Source organism: Canis lupus, chromosome 3, assembly GCF_003254725.2.
Source record: "Canis lupus dingo isolate Sandy chromosome 3, ASM325472v2, whole genome shotgun sequence".
NCBI classification, from domain to species: Eukaryota; Metazoa; Chordata; class Mammalia; order Carnivora; family Canidae; genus Canis; species Canis lupus.
Window position 1 is genome coordinate 58,147,204 of NC_064245.1, and position 22,807 is coordinate 58,170,010.

The following is a 22,807-nucleotide window of genomic DNA, read 5'->3' on the forward strand; positions in this document are numbered from 1 at the left end:
GCCCAAGTGTTCACCAGCAGATGAGTGAATATCCAACATGTGCATCTCCATGCCATGGACTGTTACTCAACCTTAAACAAAAATTGGGACACCTGGCTGGCTCAGTTGGTAGAGCGTGGGACTCGTGGTTTCGGGTCAGGTCATGATCTCAGGGTCATGGGATTGAGTCCCATGTGAGGCTCTGACTCCGTGGCATCCACATGAGATTCTCTCTCCCTCCTCACCCCTTACATCTCTCTCTCTCTCCCTCTCTCTCTCAGAAGAATAAAATATAAAATAAAATAAAATAAATAAAATAAAATAAAATAAATAAAATAAAATACACTGATAGGTGCTGCAATTTGTGTGAACCTCAAAAACATGATGCCAAGAAGCCAGACACAAAAGGTCACATGGTGTGATTCCTTTTATGTAAAGTGTCCAGAACAGGCAAATCCTCAGACAGAAAACAGATTAGTGGCTTCGGGGAAGGGGGGGGGGGCATCTGGGTTGGAGGAATGAGGAGTGGTTTCTTCCTGGGTGTGGGCTGTTCCATGGGGATGATGAAGTTTTGAAACCAGACGGAAGTGGTGGTTGCACAACACCGCCAGCGTACTAAGTGCCACTCAGCTGTACACTTTAAAATGGTTCATTTCATTTTATTTGAATCTCAGTTCAAAGGAGAGAGAGAGAGAGAGATGGGGCGCGTGGCTGGCTTGGTTGGGAAAGCACGTGGCTCTTCATCTCAGAGTCATGAGTTCAAGCCCCACATTGGGCATGGAGCCTACTTAAAATTAAAAAAAAATAAAAAGAGAGAACTGAATGTAGTTGTCCACTGAGAAGCACTCCAGTTGTGATCACAAGTGCTTTAGATTGGTTAGTGGCGTGCCTCTGCGTGGACACCTTAAAATGGTGGGCTGTGTGCTCCCTAGATGTTGGGCAGTTGGAAGATGCAGTGAGAGAGAGAGAGAGAGAGAGAGAGAGGTTTCGTCAGAGATTGCTTCTCAGAGGAAGTGTCTCAAATGGGGCCCTCACAGGGCAGGAATGCAAGGTGTCTGGCTGAGAGAAGAGGAGGGGCTGGGGGTGAGACCAGGAAGGGTCTGGGTGACATCTGGCGGGGCCCTGGGGACCATGCAGGGGCAGAGGAGGAGGTCGGCGGGGCCCCGGCAAGGCTGGCTGGGGGTCACCCAGGCACACCAAGCACCGCTGCCATCTCGTCCCACTGGGGCCCTTCACTCAGGCAGCTCCCCTTGAGCCCTCACACACCCGCAAGCATGCGTGTTTACAGTACAATTACGACCCACACTCAGGCCAAGTGACTCATGCCAGAAACCAGCCAAGCCAACTCTTGGTACCAGGAAGGGAGGTCAGGAATGTTCTGTTCGCGGCGGGGGGCCAGGCAAACCTGCAGATCCTCTTCTGGGTCTGGGGCCTCCACACAGCCCCGCCTGCTGCTTCCTCCCACTGGGTTCCCCCTGAACCTTGGGCCCCACCACCAGCCATTCACCCATTCCTGTCCCTCTCATGGCAACTGCCAGCCCCATCAGGAGGTGAGCACAGCACCTCCAAACTTCCCTCATCCAGGACCCATCACCCTTCAAATGTCCCCTTCAATGCCCCAGCCTGTCGGCATCGGACTCAGAATAAGTTGTCAACTATTCCTGCTGCTGCTGCTGCATTTATGCTGTCCTTGCTGTATGCCGGGCAGTGGGCTTGAGCTCCAGTACCCAGCATTTTTACTGCAGAGGGCACAATACAGGAAATCTGACTTTCAAAATATTTAACCACCAATACAGCATGGGCACTAACCCCTCAGGCTAACAACCTAATGGGTACAAGCTGGCTGAAAATCAACCAGCACCACAAGACACTCTCCACAACAGTAAAAGATAAAGCTAACAGTGTGTGGTGCAGATTATTAATTCAGGGGTTCTGGAAGAGGAAGTTTCTGTAGAGGAGAAAGGACAAGACATGAAAATAGAGAGGGAGCTGGAGGTTGTACCCGACAAGGAGCTCACCTGTGGACTTGAGGAGGTGCACTGGTGGTGGACATTACAAGCAGAATAGGGATGTATCACAGGAGGTCTTAAGTGACAGGCAAAGGAGTATAGACAGACTCTGTGGACCCCAAGAGATTGAAGGAGGCTCTGGAAGAGAATTTATTGGAGGCAGACACACTCTGGGCTCCAGCTCCTGAGCTCCTGGCTCTCCCAGATGCAAGAGAAAAACCAACTGAGGGGGTAAGTTCCCATGCACAAAGTATGGGGTTTGCAGAAAAGTCCAGAAACTGCTGCTTCCTCACAGGGCTGGGACTGGGGTGAACAAAGTGAGATGCACCCCTCAGATGCCAAATGGAAGGGAAGGCCAAAATACGAGTAATCAAGGTAAATAATACTTTAGTGCAATATTTTTAAAAATCCAAAATTAATGCAAAGAAATCATGATGAAAGGAACATCAAATTGTAATAACTAAAACAATGATGGGATCTAACCCTTCCCTCACACAACATAACCCACTGCCTTCACCCCAAGCCTGGCCTTGATGAAATGCAGCTTCTGGACTTTTCTGCAAGCCCGCACACTTCTCCTGGCTGTGGCTGCTGCATCTCTGAGGCTTAGCCAAGGATGCTTGCTGACTTCTCAGGACACAGATGATGACTTCTCTTGCAGTCGGAGGACATCTCCAGGACAACTTCTCTGATCCACAGCACAGGAAGTAACCAAGTTGACGAAGCAGAGTGTCTCCTGGTGGAGGATGGAACAAGTTCCTATGAACCCCCCTGATGCAGACTTATACCTTTTCTGTATTCCTTACCTTTCCCCCTCAGCAGGCCCTTTAGTCACTCACTCACCTCTATATCCACCTGTCCATGTATCCATCCATCCCTTCCTTACATCTTTCCATCCATCCATCCATTAATGCATCCTCCCAGCCAGCCAGCCATCCCTCTGTCCTATCCACCCCTTCGTTCCATCCATTCATCCACCCCTTCCATCCATCCATCCATCCATCCATGTATCCTCCCATCCATCCACCCATCCATCCATCCTTCCAGCTGGCAATGGCCCCTTTATCCTCTCCACCATTATGCATGCACCTCTACAGTTATCCACCCAACCACTCAGCCAACTCTCTGCCTACTGCACAAAATCAGCATGTGGCTGTGGGAGAAGCTCTACCACCTACAGCATACGTGTACACTCCGACAAACTTCGCACGGCTGTTATGAGCATGGAACAACAGGATCCATGTCGTCATATTGTTAACACAGTTATTACTGTTACAAGACGCCAGAGGTAGGGTACAGAAGTTTATCTGGCGAGGGCCCAGCCTGTCTGCTGAGCTTGACTCTGACAGGTGATCTGGAAAACCAGTTAAACCTGTAGCAAACAACTGGTGAGGAGGATGAGCAGGAGATCTAGCCTGAAGAAAAGGGCTAGTCAGGAGTGGGGCAGACAGGCAACAGTCCCAAGAACTGTGAGCGGGAGGTCGGCACGCAGGTGGTCACGTCCAGGAGCTGCGGTTTGGCTGGATGCCTGGCCCCTGCTGACACCTCAGGGGAGTGCAGACCTGGACAGTCAGGAAAGTAGGCAGGCCTGGGGCTCACTGTCAACCACCTGCTCCCCCGGGGCTAAAGCCTATTTCTAAGGAGGAGAACCCTGGATTCAGTTGGCCAGTGGTTCAAACCCCAGCTCCATCACTTAATTGTGTGGCCTGAGGCAAGCTGCTGATGTGTCTCAGTCATTTCATCTGTAGAATGGGATAAACAGTGAGCACTAAGAAAGTGTTCACACAAAGCACTCGGCAGTGGGTCTGACATGTCCCTAAAGAAGGTAATGACTTCTGAGTGGGGAGGGTAAACACTGCTCTCGTCTCCTAGCCTCCCAGATCCCAGAAGTGCAAGCACGTGACAGCCTCCATGTTCATGGGAGCCTTCGAGCACGCCCACCACCTGTCAGCCCAGGCACCAGCTAACCTGAGCACCTCACCTGGTGCATTAGTGTCCTATTGCTGCGTGCCAATTACTGCAAAGTTTGAGGCTTAGAATGACACAAATACACTATCTCACAGCTCCGGAGGTCAAAAGTCCACATGGATTTGGACAGTTCCTCTGCCGCCCGTTGCACACGGCCAAATCCAGGCGTCAGCCACACCATCTTCCCTTCTGGGGATTCTGGGAATGAATCCGCTCCCCAGCTGATTCAGGTTGTTGGTAGAATTGCTGGCTGGTGGGCCTGAGGGCCCTGCTTCCCAGCTAGCTGGTGGCTGGGTCCTTCTCCATTTCTGAAGACCACCCACTTGGCTATGCCCCCCTCAAAGCCAGGGATGGCAGGCGAAATCCCTCTTGGGATTCAAGGTCTCAGACTCTTCCGCCTTCCCCTTTTGCTTTGAAGAGCCCCTGTGACTGTACTGGGGCCCTCAGATAATCCAGGACCATCAATTAAAGTCAGCTGACTCGAAATCTTAATTTTGTCTACAGAGTATTATCAGAGCCAGGCCTGGATTGTGCCCAATTGAATAACTGAGGCAGAACCTTGGGACATCTGCCCCCCACCCAGGCCCAGCGAGACTCTGCTACCAGCCAGTCTGCAGCCTCACAGGTGCAGGAGTACCGAGGGCCAGAACCATGGAGGAGCCACATGGGCAGACAGACACCGTGAAAAGGGTGCAGGGAGCAAAGGACGGCACCCATATCCGGGACGAGTCACTACATAGTGCAAAGCACCTGCCTGGGTCACACAGCCAATCTGCAGGACTAGAGGCAAACACTAGTCTCCAAGTGACCAAGACAGAGCCTTCTGCACTGCAGTGCAGACCCTCTGGAGTGACCTGAAAAGGAGGGTCACTGGGGACCCAGCACGGGGCGGGGGCGGGGGCAGGGGAGCCTGGGTCTGAGATCATCATGGCCCTCTGTCAGGCTCCAGGCAACAGGATGAGAAGGTGAGGTGCTTCCTGCCTACCCAACAGATGAGACACCAGGAGAGAGAAGACACTTCTCTCTAGGCCAGTGCCTTAACTGTGCAAACAACAGGCAGGGTATTTTCGGAGACCCGTGGCTCCAAATGCACCCAGAGGGGCATCCGAACACAGACAAAATCATCAATTGACAAAGAGCTGCTCTATCTGCGAAGATGGTGTCTGTGAGCTCGGGCTGCTGGCTCTCCCACCGCCAGTGTCCACCTGCTGCACCCCCTGCTGCACTGAAACATCCCCCAGAGGCCCCTTAAGGGCACATTCCTGGGCTGCCCCCACCAGTCAGATCCCAAGAGAGGGCCTAGGGACCTATTCCCCTGGGGCCTCAGAGGCACAGGCTGGGCTGAGCACTTGGGAGAGAAAACCTCCTATGGAGGGAGAGACAGGAGGGAGAGGGGAGGGGGGAGGGGAGGAACTGGGAGTGGGGAGCTGGGACAGGCCAGCCCCACTAGCTCTGACCTCACCAAAGTGCCTCTGGCTGCAAAAAAGATCAAACCCGGGCTCAGACTCCCTCTGCACACTTGCTGGGAGAGCTAAGGAAAATGTTGGGGTTCAGATCCCACAGCTAAGAATGAATTCTTGGACATCTTTGGTGTGAAAGCTCATGACAGAACCTGTGGGCAGGGAGAGCTGCCCTGGGGGCACAAGGAGATGCTCCTTGTAGACTTGCAGGTGGGGAGGAGGTCAGGGAGTGACAAGGTTCCCAGGACCCTGAGGGGGCCAGCTATTGTTGGGGAAGGTCATTTGTTATCGGCTAGTAAAATCCTAGTCATGAGACCCTTCAGAAGTGCATGGGGCCACATGCTTGGGGGATGACAGCCAGCATGTATCCTGGGGGTGGAGATGAAGGAGGTTTCCTAAGGAATCCTGGGGGGTGGGACCAGGTCAAGCCTGTTGCCCTTCACCAAGTGTTCTGGAGGAAGCCCCCTTGCCCCGGGGACCAGGGCTTTTCTGGGCTGCTGTCGGCAGTAAGAACACTTATCTTCCCACATCTGTGACCACCCACTCTGGGGCCTCGGTCTCCCCATCTGTAAACCAGGAGTGGAGAGAGGGAATGTAGGTGAAGAACCAGCCCCTGGGTACCTGGTTGCAGGCCTCCCCCCACACACACACTAACAGTCCTCGGTCCCTCAGCTTGAAGCGTTCCTCCTTCTATTTGTGTCTCACAAACTCACATTAAGGTCTCCCGCCTTTCTGCACATTTGCTGGAGACACGACAAGGCCCTGAAGCTAAGACGACTTTCTCACCACTTGGAGCAAAACGCCTGTTGTGGGAGAGGCCGGGAGGGAAGGGAAGGGGAGGGGTGGGGGGTGGGGGGTGGGGAGGTGAGCCTCACCAAACCCTGCTGACTCCTCCCTCCACTCCTGAGTTCATTCTGAGGGAGGAGGGACACCCCGGGGACTGGGCCTAAGGAGGAGCCGAGAGGGGCGCTGGGGGGGCACAGGGAGTGCTCCGGGGGTGGAGGGCTCCGGGGTCAGGGGGGTCAGGGAGGGGCGTTCCGGGGATGGAGGGGGCAGGGGAGGCTCCGGGGTGGGGGGCGGGCTCCGGGGGGCCGGGCAGAGGCAGAGAAACGGGGAAAGGGGGGTGGGGCCCCGGGGTGAGCCCTGGGAGAGGACTCGGAGGCGAGGGCGGTGACCTCCCCGCAGCCCCGCCCCGCCCCGGGAGCCCCGCCCCGGGAGCCCCGCCCCGCCCCCGCCCCCGCCGCCGCCGCCGCCTCCTCCCCGGCGCCCGCAGCCAGTCCGCCGCGGAGCCGCCGAGATGTGGGTCGCGTTCCCGCTGCTGTGCGCGGCCGCGGGGCTCCTGGGACTCCCGGCCTGCGGCGCCACGGACGCCTCCGCGAGCTCCTTAGGTACCGGGAGGGGGCGCCGCGGAGAAGGGGCCTCGCCGGGCGGCTCGGTCCCCCGAGGACGGGACCGGGGCAGAGGGACACGGCCTGCCCGCCCCGGGACCGAGGCCTCCGCCGGGGGGGGACCCGGGGCCGGGCGGGAGAAGGTGCAGGAGCCGGGGGGCGGGGGCGGGGGGGGCGGCCCGGTGCCTAAGCGCCCCGCGGGGTCCTAGAGGACTGTGGCGGGGCCTCTGCCAGCGTGCGCAGGGACTTTCCAGCCTTTCTCGCAGCCCCTGGGGATCCCCGGGTGCCCCGAGAGGCTCTGTGGGATGGCCGGCTGCGCTTCGGCGGGTCTGCACACCTGATGTAAGGTCGGCCAGGTCCCGCATCAGGCCGCCCCGCGCGCCACCTGCACAGCGCCCGCGCCGGCTCCGTGCTGCCCTCGCACCCCTTACACTGCTGGGGCTGCGAGCACCTGCCCGGGCTGGAGGCCCTGCCCTGCGGCCCCCCTACCCTGCTGCGGCCCACCTCAGCCCTCCACCCCCTGGGCTCTGAGCTCACTGCCCAGCTGCCCTCCTCACCCTGGGCACAGAGTTGCCAAAGCACAGCCTGGAGACAGGACACAGATTGCTGAGGCTGAATCTTCTCCGCTGCGAATCTTGCCTCACTCCTCTCTACTCAAATACAAGAAAGCCCCCCAGGTCTGCAAGGAGGCCGGCAGACGGGCAGCTCCAGGCCAGCCCCAACCTGAAGAAAATCCAGTGCCCCCAGGCTTGGCTTCACCCTCCCATGTGGGCTGTGCGGATGGGGGTTGGCCCTAGAAGCCATCCTAACCCCAGAGCAGGGCTCTGAAAGCTTTTCCTGCCTAGGGCCAGAGAGTAAATACTTTAGGTGTTGTGGCGGCACAGAGTTTGTAGCAAGTACTTCGCTCCGCCCTGGAGAGCAGCCCCAGACAGGATGCAAATGAATGAATGTGGCTGTGTTCCCAGAAACTTTTATTTATGGATGCTGAAATGTGAATGTGGATGATTCTCAGGTCTTACAAAATGTTGTATGTTTCTTTCAATCATTTAAAAGTGTAAGAAGACATTTTTCAGTTTGCCATAGTTTGCTGACCCCTGCCCCCAGACAGGGCGGACATAAATATAGTTTGTCCAGAAGCACAGTGGATTTGAGATGTGTCTGTCTGAGGTTGGGGCCCCGGGCTCACCAGCAGAGCCTTCCGGCCCAGCCCCCAGGGCATCTCAGCTCTTATTTCCACTGACCTCCTGTGAACGAGAAATAGTCCTGAGTGTCATACCTGCCATACTTGTTGCTTTTGAAATATCCCAGAGGGGAAAGCTGGCCAGTTGTCCTGAACTCTGTCCTGCTTGAAGTCCTGCTGAGTGGAGGTCCATCTCCTCTGTAGCCACCAACTGTAGCAGGGCCCGGTGACCAGGACTGGAATCCTCCAAAACCCTTTGCAGGATTGTAGTGGAGAAATCGGTGTTTCTTTCCTGCGGAAAGTGACTCTAGCTCGGTTTCTAGAATAGGGAGGTGTGTGACCCACAAGGGAAGTTAGACTGCTGAGCATCGTCTTCCGCCGGGGGGAGGGGGAGGTCCCTGGAGGAGCACAAACCCCAACAGATGTGGGTGCACGTATGGGGTTAGGGTCCAGCCCCTCCACTCCCAGACATCCTCTCTGCTAAAGCCAATCTGCACCTCTCATTTGTCCTCAATCTGAACCTCTGGTCATAAACACATCAGAGGCAGCAAAAAAATGGATGGTAACAAATCTTCCTCAAAACTCCTGCCAGTTCCTCAAGGAAACTGAAATTGAAGAAGACAGGACCTCACCAAGGTATCAGCTGATGAAGTCTTAGATGGTCAGGTGATTGGGGCATAGAAATTGAGAAACCTTGCCTTCCATTGCCGGAAGCAATAAGTAATTAGTAATCTGCTTATTTAGCAGGATTTCTTAGTCTTTTGACCTATAAAAAAACAAAGATTGGGGCGCCTGGGGGCCTCTGTTGGTGAAACTCTGCCCTCAGCTCATGTCTTGATCCCAGGTTCCTGGAATCCAGCCCACATCTGGCTCCCTGCTCCGCGAGAGTGGGGGTCTGCTTCTCCCTCTCCCTCTGCCCCCCACCCCACTTGTGTGCACTTGCTCTCTCTTTCTCAAATAAAATCTTTTTAAAAATTAAAAAGACCAGAATTAATACTGACCCATTAAAAAAATAGGAAATACCCATGAATCTATAAATCCATGAGGGGGGGGTTACTTAGAAAAGTCCTGTTGATCTCATTAAGAGATGCATTTCTTTTTTTTTTTAAGATTTATTTATTTATTTGAGAGAGAACTTGCGCATGCCCAGGGTAGGGGGACACGGGGAGAAGGAGAGAACCCCAAGCAGACTTCCCACTGAGCATGGAGGCCAACGAGGACATCCATCCCGTGAGATCAGGACATGAACCTAAACCAAGAGCTGTAAGCTTAACCCCCTGAGCCAGCCAGGTGCCCCTAAGGACGCATTTCTGATACAGGTTTATTTTTTATGTTTAACAATTACTTTTCACAATGTATATAATATATTTGAAATATTTTGATCGGTTGGGGTGTTGATGGTGAGGATTTATTCTGGATTGAATACTGGAATTCAATCCAGAATAAATTTATATAATGTTCAGAGATGCGTGAGTCACAGGAAGTAAACATAATTTTGATGTATGCTTCTTGTCCTTGTTGCATAAAAGGATGATTTGTTTCATTACTGACGGCGGGCATTAACTCAGACTGTATGCAGATTCCCTTGACTAGCTTTAAAAGAAGGATGTGGCATCCTCTTTTAAAATGATATTTACAGGGCCCCTGGCTGGCTCAGTTGGTCAGACATTGAGCTCTTCATCTCAGGGTCGTGAGCTCAAACCCCATGGTGGGCATGGAGCCTACTTAAAATTTAAAAAAAAAAAAATTGAAAAATTAAAAAGACAGTATTTACTATAAGCTGGAATACATTCTTTGTAGCCGTTTAAATGTAGCCTGAAATTTTTAGATAGCTCAAAAAGATACAAGGTATAGCGGGGGTCCATCCACAAAGAGCTGGTGTCTGGTTTGTGTTCACACCGTGGGCACAGACCATGGGACAGCGCCATGTCGAATATATTGGTTGTCTGTGTCTTGAAGAAAAAATTTGCTGACCCTTGGGGATTAGATTTTTTAACTCACTTCTTATTGAAGTATATCATACAGAGAAGTACACATATCGTTAAATACACATTTCAGTGGATTTCCACAACGTAAGCACCATTGTGTGACCAGCAGCAAGTGAAGCCATGGGGCATTGTGGGACCCAGGCCGCCCCGGGTGCCCGCTCCGGGGACAGCCCGTGTCCTGTCCAACCACAGGTTCTGTTACCGCTGCCACTGCAGTGAGAGCCTGACTTCTGCATTCTGCATCAGATAACACCATTTTTGGTGCCTTCACTGTAGTCTCGTTTCCTGAAATGCCGATCAGCTCTGAAGTGCCCTGCTTGGCTGAAGGCCCCATTCATTGCCAGGCACCCGGGCTAATGTCTTTTGTTTTTTCTTTTTACAGAGAAAGTTCACTTCAAGTCATGGGCAGTGCAGGTCAGTGGTCACCTTCTTCCTGAAGCTTTTTGTTTCTCTGTTGCCTGCTATCAAAGCTGACGGTGCCAGACTTGGGATGACGGGGAGGGATTTTCCCACCCACACCCCTGGGTCTTTCCAGACTGGGAATTGGCCAAGATGGGAAAGATTCAGTTAGGTTAACGCCTTCCAAACAGTTGTCCCCAGTGATTTTGGCAGCTGGCAGCCTTTACAGCCTGGGCACTCAGGGCCATATTTTATATTTGGATACATTGCATGCTGGCTGCAGAATTAATTGCAGAACACTGGTGCATGGGCTTTTGAAAAGTGATGATTTTTGTCCCAGACTTGAGCCAATGCCAGCTGTGGATCACTGGAGGACCTGCATTTGGCACATTTCTTCCCCATGGCCCCAGGGTGTGTGCCTATGACCTCCTTTCACAGCTGACACCCAACAGTGTCCTGCCTCCTAACAGGGCTTTAGCTCCAAAAACTCCATTGTACGGTAGGGAAAAGCTCCACCCATCCTCTTATAAAACAAACTGTCCCCTTCTGGCGAGCCACATCTTGTTTCCCTGACTTACTGTGGCTGTGTTTCGTTTCAGCACCAGAAGAAGTACAGCTCGGAGGAGTACCTCCAGAGGCTGCAGACCTTTGTTGGCAACTGGAGGAAGATAAATGCTCACAACGCTGGGAACCACACGTTTAAAAGTACTGAGGGGCTGCCTCTCCTCCAGGCTCCGTGGGGCCACGTCTCAGAGCTGTTAGTGGCAGCCGATGCTTGGAGGCCCCCTGGGAGGGATATGGAGTGGAGGGACGGCCCGAAGCCTCCCTGAGCTGACTGCAGTCCTGGCTCTGCTGGGTCTCTGATATCCCCATGGCTGCAGGACAGGGGCGCTGAGCCCTCTGGATGGTCCTGGATTTCACAGGAGGTCTCACAGAAGCCCCACCCCATTCTTGCCAGCTGAGGGTCCCTCCTATGCTGAGTGCTGCCCTTGGATCACTGGGTGGCAGGCCCCCTTCAGCAATGTGCTCTGCACTCAGGAGCAGAGTCCAAGGACAGACCTGCCCTCCGTCCAAGTCATTTCCCTAGAAGCATACACACCGCATATACACAGAGGCCTCAGAAATGTCAGCAGGGTCCACGACATTGGTATTGTGGGCAGCAAGTATAATAAAAGTTGTGCTTGAATCTCATCCCTGCCCAGTGCTCTGTGCGACCATGGGGCGGCGGGGGGTGTGGGGGGGTGGTTACATCGTCAGAGATGTGCTAGGCTGGCAGGTAGTGATGGGAAGGCTCTCCACCCTGGGCACAGGTGGGAATGCACGTGGGGCAGATATAGCGGCTCTTCACCTGAATGTCCATCAGAGTCTCCAGTGGGGTGTCTGAACCCACTCCTGGATGGGGTGCCCAGGCCCTACCACGCACTAGCCACACCTACACACCTGCCATGCAGCCCACTTGTATGCACAGGACAAGCTCCCAGGCGGTTCTTTTTTTTTTTTTTTTTTTAAGATTTCATTTATTTATTCATGATAGACGTAGAGAGAGAGGTAGAGACACAGGCAGAGGGAGAAGCAGGTTCCATGCTGGAAGCCTGACACAGGACTTGATCCCGGGTCTCCAGGATCACACCCTGGGCCAAAGGCAGGCCCTAAACCACTGAGCCACCCAGGGATCCCCCTCCCAGGTGGTTCTGAAGCACATGGAGCATTGACCTTGCTCTGATCAATGATAATTACATTTAAAACCTACAGAGGTGCCAGTCGCTGCAGCTGGAAATAGCACACAGGTTAACTGGGGCTGGTAATGTTTCTGTTTCTTAATCAGTGCCTTAGTAAGTGCCTCTTTGGATTTTTTTGTTTTTCCTTCTCTTTTTCAGTGGGGCTGAACCAGTTTTCAGACATGAACTTTGCTGAAATAAAACACAAGTATCTCTGGTCGGAGCCTCAGGTGGGTGTTAGTCATTGTGACCCAAGCCGACTCTTTCCACTCAGACCTTTGGAATAAGTTCAGAGTCTGCCAACTTCCAGCCGGACTCGAGCCTACCCGGCTCCGGAGGGTGGGGGGAGGAGTGCAGCTTCCTGGGGCGTCAGGTGGCTCCCAGCAGCTGCTCAAGCCATGCACACAGCCTTAGCTATGTGTGCCCCAAACTTAGGGTTGCCAGAGAGAATACAGATGCACAATTAAAACTGAATCTCAGGTAGATAACAGGGTATTTTAGTGTGAATATGTCCTAAGTACTGTGCAGGACATACTTTCGCTATAGTTACTCATCGTTCATATGAAGTTAAAATTTAACTGGATGAACTGTGTTATTACTTGTGAAATCTGGCTCCCAGGACCTCACTCCCCCACCTGGGTCATGTCAGGTTGGGGCGGGATGTTGCTACAGTGATAGTCATTCTCTTGGTGATTGTTTTACTTGCACACATTTCCATCAAAAAATTTTCTGTTCCCCTGAAAGAATTGTGTTTGGTCATTCCAGAATTGCTCAGCCACCAAAGGTAACTACCTCCGGGGGACAGGTCCCTACCCCCCTTTTGTGGACTGGCGGAAAAAAGGAAAGTTCGTGTCACCGGTGAAAAATCAGGTATGTGTGGCCATCCCCCGTCCTTCCCCAAAACATAGCCACATTCACAGACAAAACAGCAGGAAGAGAAACTCAGAACCCCAAACTGGCAAGTGTCTCCCCAACTCTGTTTCTTGTCGGCCTCCAGCTGCCTTCCTCTGCAAGGCTGTGAGCTCCCTACCTCCACAGGCTGCTCTGGAGGAGGGAGCAGTCCCTCTTGGTTGGACTGATGTCCCCCTGTACCCCCTGCCCAGAGCTCCTCAGTGGCCCCAGGGCTCCCACAAAGTCACCCGAAGCAGCAGTTCTCTGTGCCCTTCAGAGATGGGACACAGGGCCCCATTCCTTCCACCCCATGCAAGGCCTGGCCCAGCCCCTCCGGCTGGGGGATAGCAGGTGCTTAGCGAGCAGGATGACGCCAGCCTTCCAAATGACACTGGCCTCCTGGCAGGGAGTGTGTGTCCTGCTTTCTACACCCACAAAGCTACGGCCTGGGGGCTGGCTCTGTTCTGGAGAGTCTCCCCTCTGCCCACTGTGTCCCTCCCCTGGAAGTCACAGCAGCTGCCTTTCCAGAAAGAGGCCATGCTTTCCCCTTCAGAAAATGCAAGGTGCAAGCTTCCCTCCTGCAAACACTGGCTTTCGTATCAAAACGCTCCCTGGGAAACGTTTTCTCCACAGCTTCCTATCCTCTCAGGCCTGGAGCTCCTGGAGCTGGCACTCTGGACATTCACTGCAGCCCCTGGGAGCCACAGAGCAAAGCCCTCCGCCCCCCAGAGCCAGTTTTTAGACTAAGAATCCCATGACAGGTTTTTTGTTTGTTTGTTTGTTTGTTTTTTAAGATTTATTAATTAATTAATTTATTTATTTATTTGAGAAAAAGAGAGCACGAGCAGGGGGAGGGTAAGAGGGAGAGGGAGAAGCAGGCTCTCTGCAGAGTGCAGAGCCCAACATGGGACTCAGTCCTCGGACCCTGAGATCACAATCTGAGCCGAAATCAAGAGTCAGACATGTAATCAACTGGGCTGCCCAGGCGCACCGAGAATCCCATGACAATTTAAAGCCATGAGTTTTCTGTGTAGAAGCCTGACTGTGCTCACTGTTGGGACAGGGAGGTCTGTCAGGAATGTTCCAGGGCCTTCTGAGGAGCCTGGGCCACCAGGTGCAGGGCTGGAGCAAGGTGGTGGCTATGGCCACCGTGCGGATGCAGACACAGCAGCAGAATCTGACATTAGCTGGGCAGCCCCACATGCTTCTCGGGTCACAGAGGAGCAAACCAAGGCTGAGGGCTGGCCTGGCGTCCAGATGGATGGGGGTACAGGGGGCTGCATGCCAGGTGTCTGCCTCTCTCAGCCAGAGAGCCTCAGACGGGGTCACCCCCGTACTGACAGGAGGATGTGGGAGGAAGGGACCAGGGGGGCCCTCCAGGACAACACCAACCTCCTGAGGGCAGGGCAGGGGCTGGATGTGAGAGAGAGTCGAGAGGTAGAACCACCTGTGGAGGGAGAGACGAGACGGGTGGGCCATCTCAGATGACCAACGGGGTGGAGGTGGAGAGGCCGGAGCTGACCCCCTGGCTCGCACAGCTGTGCTTGCTGGGCTGTGAAGGGGCAGGTGGCAGCAGGCTCTGGCAAGTTCAGGGGCTGCTGGTGACTGTGGAGGGCAGGGGGTGGGCAGGCGCGGCAGCCCGGCAGTCAGGTGTCTGGGCTCGATGGAGGTGAGGGCTTGAGGGGTTAGTTTGTTAGGACTGAGCGGAATGAGGTTGGAGGTGGAGTGGTGGTAGAGAAGGTTCTGGAAACAGGATGTGGGTGAGTCCTGCTCAGACACCGTGGAGAGAAGAAGAGCCTGTGTGAGGTTCAGCCATAGAAGGAAAGCAGAAGATCACAGGATGGGGGTCATCCTTGCAGGGCAGTGGGCTTGGTGTGTGAGGGGCCGGGGCTGGGAAGGTGCTGGTGGTCAGCGGCTCCTGCTCCGTTATGGGCCTCAGTCCTGTCACCTGTTAACCCAGACGACCTTGGCCGCATAGGGCCTGATGGTCCACATGGATGGGAGCCCACTTTTCTCGGGCCTGCGTCCTGGTGTTCTTGTTACCGACCTCCGACCTCTGTCCCGGCCTCTCTAGGGCAGCTGTGGCAGCTGCTGGACCTTCTCCACCACGGGGGCCCTGGAGTCCGCCATCGCCATCAAAAGTGGGAAGTTGCTCTCTTTGGTAAGCAGCCCGCCCCCGGGGTCACCTGCTGAGGTCATGGCTCTGCCCTGAGGCCTGACAGAGAGGGCCAGGTATGCCATCGGGCTCCTTTAGAGCTTCGGTGTAGATGTGGTTTCCACTGGTCATCAGGCACCTCCCCCTCGTGGTCATTCGGCCTGTGAAACTGAACGCACGTTCTAGAATGACTGAGGCCACCTGCGGCCTTCGGAGAGCAGAGCCTGGGAGGCAGGCTTCTAGGAGCCAGTCCGGCCCGAGCTGCCTGGCTGTCTTCCCCGAGGGCAGGGCCAGGGCCCATGTGTCCAGCTGCTGAGCTCACAGCAAGGGATGAGGGTGGGTGGGGGTCCCCAGCGGGGCTGTCCCCTCCCGCTCCCACTCGCCACTGTAGGCAGGTGCGCCTCCCAGCCGTGTGCACCAATGGCAGCACCCTCACCCCCCTGCTTGGCTGCCCCAGCGGCTGACCCCTCCCTCCATGTGCCAGCTGCTGGTCCCTGCCTCGGCAGCTTGACGTCTGGGGCATCTGGACATGGGGCTGATGGGGCCACAGGGGTGTGCTGCGGGGAAGGCTCAGCACCCCGGGCCAGAGCCTCCAGTGGTCTCTACCCTGCTCACCACACTGTGTGTCCCTCCAGGCAGAGCAGCAGCTGGTGGACTGTGCCCAGAACTTCAACAATCACGGCTGCCAAGGGTACGTCCCTGACCGACAGGCCCTCCTGGGGTCCCTCTCCTGCCCCACAGATTGCTTCTGTCGGGTATAGCATGTGCCGACCGCTGCCCCGTCCCAGGTCACAAAGGAGATGGTCACCCTCAGGTCCTGCAGCCAGAATGTGACAGAGTGTGACCCAAGCCCAGGCCACTCTGCTCCCGAAATCTGCCCTCCATCCAGGGTGTCCCCCCGGCCTCACCACAGTGCAGGTGGCCTCAGCAGCCCCCACAGCCATGGCCAGGTGTCTGCCTGGCCCTTCCACACAGTTAAAGTTCCGAGCAGCCCCACCTGGCCATCAGAAGTGGTAAAAGTGCTCGTGCTGATGGCTGTGTCTTTACTGCGCCCGTCTCCTCTGCCGGTCCTTAACATCGTCATCAGGGGTTTATTTGCTCGTGTGTCTGGTGTCCATGGCCACTGTCCTAGTGCATGCATGCGTCCGGCCTGGTTCTTCCCCCTCATGGCCCATTTCTGGGGAGGGACATCCTTGGGCTCCATGTGTAAGGGGGGGCTCCCTGTGCTCTGGTTCATGTTTTCAAGCACTCCACATGTGTGACTGAGCACCTACATGTGGCTGGGCCCTGGGGACACGCAGCCAACAGAGCATACAGAGCTGATGTTCTAGCTGCCTAGACCCAAAATAGCGTGCTGTGGGTCAGGGGGTGACTAGTGCCAGGGTCAGGAGCGGAGGGGACAGGGTGTGGGGGTGCTGGGAGCTGTGGCTGGACGGCCATGAGTGGCTCCCTGCTCTCAATGACAACATCGGCCACACGGGCTTGATGGGAGTGGTCAGGAAGTCCTATTTCTAGAGCACCTGCTGGTGGGGGCCCAGGGGGCATGATGGTGGTGGATACCCAGAGCTGGGCAGGTCCCTTACCCCAGAGGGGGCTGGCCTGGGGTCTCTACGGCGTCTGAGAGCTCCCTGTTCCCCTGACGTGTGCTTCCTGGGTCTGAGGAGCGTGGGGCCAGGGCCAGGCCAGTCCGGGTGGGCAGCCCTGTGTGTGCTTCCTGCAGGGGGCTCCCCAGCCAGGCGTTCGAGTACATCCGCTACAACAAGGGCATCATGGGTGAAGACAGCTACCCCTACAAGGGCCAGGTAACTGGGGGCTGCCGCAGCTTCATAGTCTTGGCCAGCAGGACTGGCCAGCGCCATCCCCTTCAGCCTCACAGAGCACCAGGACGGGGTCGGGGGGGACCCCCACGCCCTTGAGCTGTAGCCCGTCCCCTCCCACCAGAGTCATCTGCATCCACCAAGCCCTGCCCACCTGCTGTTCCCAATCTCCTGGGTCCCCCACACACACTAAGTATACCAGGGCGCCCACCTCCGCTGCCCTTCCCGCCCAGCACCACAGCCCATGGGGTCAGTCTCAGGCTGACCACACTCTCTGGCACCTGCACCCTCTCTGCCCACAGCCATCTTTCCCCCAGACCTGTGGCTCTGCCTGCATTTCTGCTCACCAATAAGCAACACCAGCCCCCCGAAACCTGCTGGCCACTGGCAGGCTGTCTGAGGGTGATTCCCACCGCAGACCCTCACTCAAGTTCTGCCTCCCAACCATCGGGACCCCACAACTGTTCTGTGGGTTCACCCACGTCTCCGTCTCCATCATCCAGCTCTCCTGGGGCTGCCGAGTGGGCTCTCGGACCTGGCTCTGACCACTCACCTGCCTTATGTAGGATGCTTCAGAGGCTGTTGGGGGCCTGCCCTCTCACCTGTTGTCTCGCCTCTCATAAACCTTGGGCTCCAGCCCAGCCACTTGCTGGTTCCCAAACACCACATCGTGCCTCTTGCCATCCCCACCTTCTGTGCTTGCTCTTTCCTCCACGTGACCTGCCTCTGCACCTGCTTTGTGTCTGGGAATGTCTGTGCACTAGCACCTCTTTCCCCTGCCAGGCAGCTCATGCTCACCTCCAGTTCTCCCCAGGTCCCCCAGGCTCCCATAGGCCCACCTCTGCCAAAGCAGTGCTGGGCTCCTATGAGCTCCTTGAGAACAAGGATGCCACTGACCCTCTCTTAAGTGACCCCATGATCCCCTGGCACTCAGAGCTTTAGCTCTGCAGACATTATCAAATGGCATGGCATGGGGGGGTGGCCCTAACCCTCAGCCTGGGGCCGATCCCCCTAACTTGTGCTGCCCTGCACAGGACGGTGACTGCAAGTACCAGCCCAGCAAAGCCATTGCTTTCGTGAAGGATGTAGCCAACATCACCATTGTGAGTACCGGCCCTTCTCTGCAACGGGCAGCGTGTTCTCGTGAGGAGGCCAGCATCCACTGCTGTCCAATGGCCAGCGGGCACAGTAGGGCAGCCTCCCCTGGCGGCAGATCACTTTGACTGGACAGTCTCCATTATCGGGGCATCCCAGCCACAGTGGTGGCAGCAGGTGGGAGGTGGGTGAGACAAGCACCAGACGCTCGGGCTCTGACCTGGGTCTGTGCGGGACTCTGGTCTGGTCTGTTTTCTCCTTTGTAAAACGCAAGCAGGAATCCCCATCCCGAGGAGCAGAGTGTGAATGTGTGACATCAGCGTGTGTGTAAGCGATTGAATGCAAGTTGGAGGATGACTGTTAGGTTATGTTTGTTACTGTTGTTAGTAACAAACAACCCCAAAGTGTGGAGTTGGTGTCTCCCACGTGGTGTGGCTGTTGGTGTAGGCGGGGCTGCCCTCCATGTGACTCTTTTCACTCCAGGATGCAGGCAGGGGATCGGAGTGGCCAATTTTGCTGGCTTTGTGGGGGCAGGGCAGGGGGAGTCACAGGGGCATGTAGGGGGACCGCAGCAAATGGGTGGGAGGGGCCCAATGAGCTGTATACCTGCACCGTGGCCTCTACTCTAAGGTGGGGCGTTCCCTAGAAAGAGAGATGACCCGCAGACCCCACCAGCAAAGGGGAGGGAGGTCACAGGAGAGTCAGGGTGTCAGAGGAGGGACCCGTAAGCCAAATAACCCAAAGGAGCCTGGCCGTTCTGGCACAACCCCACTATCTGCTGTGAGGAGGGGGCAGCCAGCCCCTTGGTGGCTTCTCAGTCCAACACAAGATGCCTGCACTGCCCCGGACCCCCATCTCTACCTCGGGGCAGAAAGCCAGCCAGAGGAGGGCAGAGAGGTGACAGAGACTGTGTGTCCACAGAATGACGAGCAGGCGATGGTAGAGGCGGTCGCTCTGTACAACCCCGTGAGCTTTGCCTTCGAGGTCACCAGCGACTTCATGATGTACAGGAAAGGCATCTACTCCAGGTGAGCCAAGGGCCCCCCGCAGGCAGGCCTCAGGGCCCGGCTCTGAGCCTGGCCACACTTGCACAACACCAGCCGTGGGTGTCTGCGGCTCTTGGGGTGGGAATGGGGAGGGCAGACCCAGGCCAAGGGCAACGCACTCTCCATCAGCCCAGGAGCTACCTCCAGTTTGAGAGCAGTGGGGGGTGGGCACGTAGCTGCTCTCAGGATGCTGGGCTGGGGGCTCCCCCAGCAACCTGGAACGGGGCCCAGGACCATCCCACCATCCGACGTTGTGGCCCTGTAGAGACTCCGATCCGTGTCCTCCCTGGCCTCGCGCTGTCCCAGACCCTGCCACCAGTCCATCCTCCATGCGGAGTCAGAGTCCCCCTGTGAAGCACTCTCTGGCCATGCCACTTTCTGCTGCTCCTGTGTCCCCCTGTGGTCCAGAGTCCGCTGGGCAGGGGACACTGGTGATCTGGGCCTCCGTTCTCTGAACCCATTTCCCAGAGAAACACAGCTGCGCTGCCCATTGGACCCGCTGCCCACCGCAGCCACACAGGGGGTTTGTGGCATTGGACATGTTGCCCCCTCCTGGGACCCTGTCCCCGCGGCGCTGACCCCTCCTGTTTGCTCCCTGCCAGACATGGCTTCTTGAGGCTGACGGCCCGCAGCAACGGGGCCGATTGATTCCTACCGGCCGTGCCTGGAACCGCTGCTCCATGGGGCCAGTGGCATCAGACAGCTGCTGTCATCTTTCCCGTGGGTTCAAGCCTTTCTTTTCCTTTTCCAGCACTTCCTGTCATAAAACTCCAGATAAAGTGAACCACGCAGTCCTGGCTGTTGGGTACGGAGAGCAGAACGGAATACCCTACTGGATCGTGAAGAACTCGTGGGGCCCCCAGTGGGGCATGAACGGGTGAGCCACTTCGGGCAGGGCACTGGGAGGGGCGCCACCGCTGGAGTCTGGGGGCCTGGCTTGGGGGGGGCGGCGGGGCTTCTCCCTCAAGGACACACGTGGCTTCAGAGCCGGGGCAGGGGCAGGTCACCTGGCCAGCTGAGCCCCAGGGCAGGCCAGGGCAGGAGCCTGAGGCTAAGATGCCCCCACGCAGCCCCCTCCTGCCCCGGCCCCCACATCGGAAGGATCCTGTGCCAGACATGAAGGTCCCTTGTCCCAGGAGGGTCTGGCCGGGGGCTGGCATGGCTCAGCACGGTGCCACGGCTTGGAGGGCAGGTTGGAAGAACCTGGGCCACAGGCGTGCCTCAGACCATGAGCACCCGACCTGGGGAGGGGGCTGGAACCGGGTGCCGGGGTGTCCGCCATCAGACTGCGTGCCCTCAGGGTCCCGGTGATGATTAAGTAACTAGCTGAGGGCCGAGTCGGGAAGTTGTAGGGAAGTGGGATGGACGCAACGTGGTAGCCACAGGGAGGGAAGAGAAAGCCCGTCAGTCAGGTCAGGTCAGGGGTTTCCTGGGTGTTCAGCAAGCCAGGCCATCGCCCCTGGAGTCAGAGCTCGTGGTACAGCATCCTAGGAAGGTCCGCCGTGAGGCAGCCCCAGCCCGTCCCCAGCTCGCTCTGTCTGCCCAGGTACTTCCTCATGGAGCGTGGGAAGAACATGTGTGGCCTGGCCGCCTGCGCCTCCTACCCCATCCCCCTGGTGTGAGCCGCCGCCCGGGCCGGCGCTGGAGTCCTGCCCTGGAGGAAGGGGCCCGGGACCCCCAGGGCCCTCGCCCCCATGCCGTGCCCTGAGGCCTGAGGAAAATGAGGAAGAAGAGCCCACCGAACGAGCGACAAGCCTACCACGTCTCCCACATGAAGGTGGCCGCCAGCTGTGTGCCTTCAACACTCCTGTTCACGCACTTAAACCCAACGGCCAAGAATAGTCTTTATCTCCCACATTTGGAGAGCACCCCTGTCTTTCCTGTGATCTGTATTCAATAAACATTTGGTGAACTCCTGCCGGGCCGGGTCTGTGCTGTGTGCTGCGACCTCACGTGACCCGGGCCTACTCTGTCTTCGGGGCTTGCATCCCCCAGGAGGGAGGAGGCCTCCAGAGCCGCCTGGCTGGGAGAATGGTGCAGGTGCAGGGGTCACTGTGCACCACGCGGGGGCCCAGGAGGAGGAGCAGGTGGGACTTGGGACCTTGGCAGGTTGCACCCCAGACGGGGGCAGCTGCGGAGGCCAGAGGGACCGTGCCAGGCTCAGAAGAGGCAGGATTTGGACCCAGACACCAGCCTGGAAGCTGTACCTCCCCATGTGGCCTCCCTGCCAGGACCGCCTGCCCGTCCTCTCCAGCCCCTTGCCCTGAACGTGCCTGGTGCTCCTGCCAGCTTCACACCATCCTTTCCCTTTGAGGACACTGTGGGGTTTTTTTGATAACAAGCTTTATTTAGAAAATACCCATATGGTTTTAATCCATTAGAAAGTTCCAGTAATATGAAATGTTGCAACAATAAATCAAGACCAACAGTTGTGAAACAAAAGCCTATTTCCTTAATGCAATAGAGTCCTAGATGCACTGTCTGTGACATAAGAGGCTCCTAGGAGCCCAGGAGCACATTGTTGCTGACCACCTGTCTGCAAGGCCTGGCCACCGCATGGGGGGAATAAACCAAATTAAAGTCCACAGACAGTGTGATAATGTGACCACAAACATCCAAGAGAGACAACAGAAAAGCTCAGAACAAACTGATCAGAAAGTGCCTGGTTCCCAGACACCAGAGACACAAAAATCAACAAAACCCAGAAGAAAAGCATGTGGCCCCATAGCAACAATGCTGGTCACCAGGAGTAACCATCAAAAATAACAGACGTCTATAGACTGAGAAAACGACACAATTATGAAAAGCGAAAGCATGGCCTGAATAAACGGAGCAGCATGCCGTACTCTTGAGTGGAAAGAAAGAACACAAATAAGTGACTCTTGCCCAAAATAAAAACATGGGTTTGGTACGTTTCCAAATAAAATGTCACTAAAAGGGCAGCCCGGTGGCTCAGCGGTTTAGCGCCGCCTTCAGCCCAGGGTGGGATCCTGGAGACCTGGGATCGAGTCCCATGTCAGGCTCCCTGCATGGAGCCTGCTCCTCCCTCTGCCTGTGTCTCTGCCTCTCTCTTTCTCTCTCTCTGTGTGTGTGTGTGTGTGTGTGTGTGTGTGTGTGTGTCTCGTGAGTAAATAAATAAAATCTTTCTTTAAAAGTGTCAATAAAGTTGATACTTTCCATTTGTCTGAGGGGAAACAGGACACGGTGGTTAGGAGGATTTTATAAATAAGCAATGGGAATGAGGTCTGCACTTGAAAGCGTACCCCAGCTAAGAACACATAATCGCCCAGAGTGCACAAAATAAGAATTCGGTGCATAAGGAACAGGTGGACAGATCAATTTTTACCACTCAGTAAAAGGTGCTAGGAAATTGAGCAACTATTTGGAAAAGCAATTTAACCTAAATCTTCTCCTGTGCTTTTTATAATAAAATTTTAAATTTTGTAAGAGTTTCAAATTTAGAGAGTTCACATGAAGACGGTATCGAGAGTTTACGTATGTCTCACACCTGGTTTTCTCTGTTACTGTCTCAGGATGGAAGGATGGCCTATTTATCAAGATTAATGAACCAACAGAGGACAAGAGGTGACCACCAGTCTCTTGTAAATGGGGCTGCAAAGGTCAATCCCGGACCCTTTGTTCGGTTAGCAGACCTCTGCTGCTGTCAGCTGTATGCGGCCTACCCCACCTCCACCCCACCAGGCACCAGGGAGC

At 55.8% G+C, this 22,807-nt stretch overlaps 1 protein-coding gene across 1 annotated transcript; it reads left to right on the top strand.

The window, feature by feature from the left end:
- The first annotated feature begins 6,659 nt into the window (after positions 1 to 6,659).
- Positions 6,660 to 21,012, top strand: CTSH (cathepsin H). The gene is made up of 12 exons (XM_025437600.3): positions 6,660 to 6,804; positions 10,355 to 10,386; positions 10,971 to 11,076; positions 12,249 to 12,319; positions 12,855 to 12,959; positions 15,055 to 15,141; positions 15,771 to 15,826; positions 16,856 to 16,937; positions 17,987 to 18,055; positions 18,969 to 19,075; positions 19,845 to 19,970; positions 20,640 to 21,012. The coding sequence occupies exons 1-12, from the start codon at positions 6,714 to 6,716 to the stop codon at positions 20,713 to 20,715; spliced, it is 1,008 nt and encodes a 335-aa protein (XP_025293385.1). The 5' UTR covers positions 6,660 to 6,713; the 3' UTR covers positions 20,716 to 21,012.
- Positions 21,013 to 22,807: the final 1,795 nt, after the last annotated feature.